This window comes from Belonocnema kinseyi, chromosome 10 (genome assembly GCF_010883055.1).
Source record: "Belonocnema kinseyi isolate 2016_QV_RU_SX_M_011 chromosome 10, B_treatae_v1, whole genome shotgun sequence".
In the NCBI taxonomy this organism is placed as follows: domain Eukaryota; kingdom Metazoa; phylum Arthropoda; class Insecta; order Hymenoptera; family Cynipidae; genus Belonocnema; species Belonocnema kinseyi.
The window spans coordinates 89,881,481-89,888,917 of NC_046666.1; the positions used below are offsets into that span (position 1 = coordinate 89,881,481).

Here is a 7,437-nt window from a genome sequence, read left to right on the forward strand (position 1 = left end):
TAATAGCTTAAAATATTTTTGAATTTACCTTAAATCTTGTTTAGTCACATAAAATATTCAATAATAATTTGTAATATTTCTAAAATTTGAAATCTTAGTACATTATTATTATAAGCGTAACAAGATTTTTTATAGAATGGTTCACAAAAATGTAAAGACGGCCATGCACAGCTGTCGGTTATATTTCAGACTTTTTGTGTAATACTCCCAGCTAGGGTAGCCGAGAAGAATCTTGAAGCATGAGGAGTTAGGAATGCGAAAGTGTTCGAACCCCAAGGCGAATAAAAATTTTCATAGCGTACGATTATAAACAGTGTAGTGATTGTGTAATAGTAAATAATTGTGTACTTAAACATGTGAAAAAAATATTATAGTATAATAGTAATAACATAATATTACAAAAGAATAACTTTTTGCGGCGAAAAATCGGTTATCATGTTATAGAACGGTTCTCTACAGTTTCGAGACTTCTTCGATATAAACTGTATCTTAGCTAAAATTTTGGATTTTATAGAACTATTTTACGTTTTTCATAACCTGCCTTTTAATAGAGATGACGTCACCTCGGCCTTTACATTTTATAGAACTTTGTAACACATTTCGTTTCATAGTTCAACGCAATGTAAAACAAAGACGATTTTAACTTTAATTAAACTATCCATCGTATGCTCTACTGTAGGATTAGTTCTATACAATTTAATGGATATTTTTTTCCGTGTGTGTTCTTGCAACGTTTACAGACCACCTAATTCAGGAAAAAGCGGGACACTTTATTCCAAATACTTTAATCATTTCTAAATCTTTGGTTTAATATAATGTATTTTTCATACAAAAAAGATAAACGTTTATTTTGTATTTCGGAAAATAATGTGCTACGTAAGGTAAATGCGCCAATTACCGAGGGTGCATCAGTTGTCTAGAATCGCCAGATATTTTTAACCATAAATAGTGAATCGAAAGAAAAATACGGAAAGCCAAGAATCGACTCGAACGGGACAATGAGCCCTCAACAAGCGGGTCAGGAGGCTGGATACAAACCATTAATTGAGTAGATTCGAAATTCTCAATCAATCAGATATCAGGATAAACCACATAGGGAGCAAGATTTTTTATTTGTGAAGGATAGGCGAGAGGGAGCAGGATATCAAAGTTTTAGGTTGCCGATTTCCTCGACAATTGGTTCCTTTACGCTACTTTTCTTTTTGCTACTACATGAAACTTCCGATATAAACTTTTATATACATTTTTCTGGAAAAAGATCGACTACATCGCTCCCCTGGGAAACTAACCGCAGAACTTATAATTTAAAAAAAAACCTAAAAAACTAAAGAAATTTTGTTCCATTTCTTATCCCAGAGGCAGAAGCTAACTAAAAGGATATTTTCCAATATAATTGTAAAACAAAATGTTACTTACTGATCGAAACTATTGATGAGAACTCGTTTTGCTTTTACAGATGTGGCATTTTTTTGTTCAGAGGTTGCCGCTTTAGGTATTTGTTCACAACCAGAATCGTTTCTATGTTCTCCAGGAGAAAAAAAAGTTTCATCTTCCATAGCAGTTTCGGTGACTGGGGCATGACTTTCCTGGCTTTGATTTTCTTCGCGTTTTTCAGATTTTGATTTCTGAGGAGAAAATGTGTTCGAGACATCTGCAAGAATCGCTTTACTTGTATGTTCAGGAGACTCTTTTTTCAAAGTGTTTTTTTCATCGAAAGTGAAATTTGTATCTGAATCGGTACATAAATCTTGTATCGATCGCATATCGCACTTGTCCGCTTTCTTTGAAAGGGAAATTTGAGTCGAACAACATTGTGGAGCAAAGACAATTTCATCTGTTTTTAAAGTAAAAACTTTAGAAGTCACCGAATTTTCTCTTTTAGGTGATTTCGAAATTTTTGAACTTTTTTTTGATATGTCATCTTGTTTCTTAAACTTGTGATATTTACTCCTCTTTATGCACGAGTTCAATGCACTTGGATAGATTTCTACAATACCATCTTCCTCCGCAATCAGCCGTTTTTGGAACGAAGACGTTTTTTTACCAGTATTACAGGAAGAGTTTGTACTAGAAAATGGATCTTCTATTTCGGTATTCATATTTTCAACAACTGCATCATTCAATATAGTTAAATTAAAAATGGAATCACAGGTATCAATTTCAGCTTGATTGCTACAATTCGCGCTACTGATATCTGTTTTCTCTTCTTCAGTTGTAAATACAAGTTTAGTTTGCTTTACCTTGTTCCCGTTGCTTAATAACTTCGTATTTACATTGTACAATTTGGTGATGCCTAACTTTGAACGGGGTTTTGGTTGAGGAGACACGAATGTTTGATCTTCCTTTTCTTTTATTGAAGTGAAGAGAGATTCAGTAGTATCCAAAGGTTTTACATCCTCGTAAACAGATATCTGAGACACTGTGTGTGGTTCGTTTTTTACTTTTTTTGAATCGTCTTTGGCACTGCTGGGAGAAAGTCTTTGAGTTAAATCCATTCTTGGTGATTGGCTTTTTTTTAATTTAGTCCGTTTTTGATTGCCTATTAATGGACTCTTTTGCAATTGATGTTCACTGCTGATGGAAGCGGACTTCGATCGCTCAGACTGTTCCAACCAGCTCTGACCAAAATCATAATCGAACTGAGCAGTAATCTCATTTTCTGCAAGAATTTTCTTGCTTTTAGTAGGCGTATGAGCATCAACAGTCAACATTTTCTCTGGTGAATTGTTACCTTCTTGTATGAAGATATCATCACGAAATCTTCTACTTTTTAAATCCAATTTTGAGACAGTTTCTGACCTGAAATGCATTGCACATGTTGAACTATACATTAAATACTAATTCTAAGAAAATTATATTGACTTTATTCTAGTTAAATAATCATTATACATTATAATTATCCAACAGACCTATTCTTAATTTTCTTATTCTTAACATTCCACTTTTTCTGTCTTATCAAAAATAATCTCAAACTACAAGTTTTGAACCATATGGTATGAATAAGGATGGTACATTGTATAGCAATATGTAAAAAATGCAACAACTTACGAATCGCTCCTTCCACTTGCTTTTACGGCAGTACTAGAATTAAATCTAGTTAGATTCGATGATATAGTATCTTTCAGATGATTATTTTCTTTCAATAATTCTGTAACATAAAAAAGGTAACCGATTTTATTTTTGGGCTTAAGCTAAATTCATATTCAAAACCATCTGTCTCGGAGAAAAAACTGAGATTTCCCACATAGAGTATATCAATTTAATCTTGTTTGTTAGAATTCCGTATCTCCATTTATTGTAATAGACAAAAATAATGCATTCTAGCAAACACACTTTTAAAAGTTGATGCGTATGAGCTGAGACATGAGCTCAAAGCTCTGAACCTAAATAACAGGTGCTAAAATAGGCGTTCATTTACATTTAAAATAAGTAGAAAAGAAACTTGAAATGCATATCTTCATTTGTATTGAAGTCAGCATTTTCTTCAATTCTAGATGAAATAAAATCGAGAAATATAGTTCGTTCACTTGCGCGTTTAGAATTTCAAAGTAACACTGTACTTTGGGAAATTTATATACAATTTTTTTTTTTTGAAACACTAGAAAAACAGATTTTCAGATAAATAGATAAAAATTGTATTAACAATTAAAAACTACACACTTTCTGAGCTACAAACCATGTGGCTAGTGCTATTTAAGACTCAACAATTTTTAATTTAAAGCTTTAAACAAAAATCTCTAAATTTTCGAATCTAATGTTGAACAGTTCTAAACTTAAAACATTTAAAACCCGCAATCAAAAGCAAAACCATCACTTTAAACCACAAATGGTTTCTATTGTTCAATCTTTGTGATAAATTGCAGCGGTGCCGAGCGCGAAGCGCGAGATTCGTAGAAAAACTTATGTCTACTGTGATTCGTTTCTAATTATTTATGGATATGATGCGGTGTCAAGCAAACGAGGGGGCGGGGGGGGGGACATTTTCAATTTAAAAATATTCAAAAATGAGAACAGTATAATCTTTAGAGGTTTTTCTATACTTAAAAAAAAACTTTTTATCATAGTAAAAGTTTTTAAACCCTTTGTTTATTCAACGGTATATCTAAAGTTGTAATTAAATGATGAAAAGTTTTCAAAAGTTGGTTGAGGCTCACCGTGTTCGAGGAACGAATCATATTCTTTATCTAATCTTCGAACAAGCCGAAAAGAACATCATAGCCACGAGAAAGAGGAATATAAAGATCTTATAACGGAATTACGAAGTTTTTAACCAGAATATTCTATTAAGCTCATCGTCCTAATCATCGAGGGTCTCCGAGGTACCAAGGTGTTGCTTGTTCGTAGTCTGAAAAGCGTCCCTGCGTTTCAACGAAATGTCGAGGCACTTGCGAGGGAAATGCAGAAGGCAGAAGTTCTTGGGTGACTTCGTGTGCTCAGGGTACACGAAACTTTTGTGGGGCCGTTGTATTGAGTCTTTACGTGTTGATTTAGAGTGGATTTCGCATGGGATATAGGGACGAAACTTTTTTTGAGTGCTTTTCACACTAAATAATCCCGTTATTAGTGAAAACATTTTGACTTTTCAAATTATCGTATTCTCACGGTTAGGAGTTGATTGAGGTTGGTTTCGCATTCGCTAAAGGAATACAGCTTTTTGGTCGGATTTTGCCAACACTAGCTGTCATAACCAGGAAAAACATTTTGACTGTCTGTCAAAAAGTGTATAACTTTTGCATGGTGTTGTATTATCTAGCTGTTTGAGAAACAGTTATTTTCAATAAAAAACCGTCGAAAATAAACTTGCCATACTTTTTGTTTGATTGCAAGATGACGCTACTATCACCTAAAATTGCACACTTTTGCAGGATTATTATTACATGGAGAATTCTTGGGAATGACAACATCCACCACGTGAAAAGGGGCGCTGCAGTATCATATAAACATGGCCGCGTAAGACATATGGATAATAATATAGAGAAGTAGCTATAATTTAATTAAAAAGTGTGTTTAAGTTTAGAAAATTGTATTTTGGTCCCAGGTAGTTTGTGTAAACACGCAACAGCTACACCTGCATCCGGAAATATGAACAAAGACGAAAATATTCATGACTCTGGTATGATTGAAATATGCAGAGCTACCATAAGCTCTCGAAAAAGATGAAATATATTCATTGTGCCTTCCAACCAGTGCTTTGAATTAGAACCACACGAAATAACAGAGAGATTAATAATTAATAATGGCGATGATAATTGCAACAGAACTGAGCGTGTGGAATATATTAATTGTATGTGCAAGGATGGATGGAACTAGTCACACTTAAACGTTTAGTCCCCGTATTATTGTACTTATTGTCTTCTTTTAAAATGGTTAAAGTTCATTCAATTATTGATGTAAATATTTTTTTTGTGTGGAAAGGACTTTACGACATTAGAATTAGTATCTTCAACGGATACAAAATTTTATTGGAGTAGACATAGGCCAGTTCTGAAACAATTTGAAGCATTGTCGATAAAAACATTTGTTGTGCTAAACAAAATAGATTTCCAGTCCTTCGAAAGGATTTCAACATGTCCAAGTTTTGTCAATCTATGAAAACTCTAATTGTGGTATTTATTACCTTTGGCGTCACAGCCACTGGCATAATAACCTCTGAAACTTGTTGATTATGGACATTGACGTGCAAATGCCATTACTAGAGCAAATAATTATCACCTCGAAAGTATTTTGCTTATCAGAACTACTTATTACCGCACTTATTTATACAGTTGAATGATCATTACATTTAAACGATATGTTTTTGCTGGTTTTCGTGATGTTTTACGTGTGTTTAATGCCATCCACGGCCATATTGGTTAGTTCGCGTAGGGGCCGACAGTGTCGCATAGCATGTGCAAATCCCCAATAGGAAAATCATTTTAGGAATAAATAATATGGTTCATTCTCCGCCCAAGTGTAAATTCGCACTTATGCTTTGTTGAATGATAAAAACAGGTGAAATATTGATTAATCTACTCAGACTCGTTGGCACAATATTAATGCTTTTATGAAGTATCAATACAGGAAGTATTCCTATTAGTCAATAAATTAGGTTACTTAATTTTTGAGACCAGGGGGCTTACATGTATGCCAAAGATCACCATACTTCACGGATTATACTGGCATATATGTGGTGTGGCAGTTGATACACTTTGGTATTACTTTGGTAATACCAGAACTAAGAAGGTCTGTAATTGAAAAATTCGATAGGTAATTTGAAAAGATTCACGACGGCTGTAAGGATTTCTAAAAAAAATATGTTCTTTTTACAGCTTTTGGTATTTTAAAATTGCAATTCGAAGTATCTCAAAACACGTATCCTTAGATTTTGATGAATTTCATATTAAAAATATACTTAGAATTTCTAGTTTATTATCCTGAATGGATATATTAATTCATATTTCATGATATTCTAATATAATAATTTATAAAAATATGCAATTTCAAAGATCGATGAGTCTGAATTCAGAATTTAACACTCCTTTTGCCGACACAGTTTTGCAATTGTATAATTGTTTTGAGTAATATTTTAAAATATCATGAAATGTTCATTATATCCATTCAGGGTTGTAAACTAGAAATTTAAAGCTTTCTTTTAATATACATTTTATCAAAATATGCTGATAATTGTTTTAAGATGTTTGGATCAGTTAAGCTATGAGAGTTCTGAGACACCACTAAGTGGTTCCGGCTGCCACCGAAAGATGGTGGCACCGCAAAGGCCAGTTATCTTAACAAGGAAAAAACAGTATTGCCGCTCGAACTATACAGAAATTTAGTTCAGTGAAGTACGCGTATATAGTGTCTCGACCCATGCGGTGTCAGTGAGACAACTACCCTGACTTGTTGCATGGCCAATCCACTGATTCGCATACACGTACGAATCTAACCTTAAAATGGAAGGGAAGCGTCATTTGCTCGAGGCGTTTTTTTCTGCGAAAAGCTTCTTCGTATCTTATCTTTTATCACGTATTGTCACGTCAACAAACTTGTATCCTTCGTGGAGTATATGACGTTTAGAAATACTAGTATAGCTGTTACGCCTATATTGTCTGCAGTTGTGAGGACCACCCGGTAGTGTTGATGAAAAAACTATACTTTCTAGTTCTGAGGACAAAAATATTGTTCATTCAGCTATATCGTTTTTTTCCGTGTAGGATATACTAGGCGGTCTGATAAGTACCTAAAAATTCTAAGAGATGACATTAGTATTCACTAATGTGAACCATTTTCGTCGAGCTTGATCCTTCAAATGACGCCTGTCAAAACTCCAGCCATTTATGTTTACGCATTTACAAATTACAGTACTGAGAAGCGACTAACCTCCGAGTTTTTTTTTAATATGGAAAAATCTGAGTTTCGAGTTTTGATCAAACACTACTATCTTCGCAAGAAAACGAT

The 7,437-nt window shown here is 33.7% G+C and overlaps 1 protein-coding gene across 4 annotated transcripts in view; it reads right to left on the reverse strand.

Moving 5' to 3' along the window:
- The window catches only part of LOC117181516, a 146,247-nt gene that overhangs the window by 86,814 nt on the left and 51,996 nt on the right, over positions 1–7,437 (reverse strand). For all 4 annotated transcript variants that reach the window (XM_033374278.1, XM_033374279.1, XM_033374280.1 and 1 more), the window contains exons 2-3: positions 3,049–3,148; positions 1,417–2,799 (exon numbers count right to left, since the gene is read on the reverse strand). In XM_033374278.1, the coding sequence (XP_033230169.1) occupies positions 1,417–2,799; positions 3,049–3,148 (1,483 nt within the window). The remainder of the gene's footprint in view (positions 1–1,416; positions 2,800–3,048; positions 3,149–7,437) is intronic.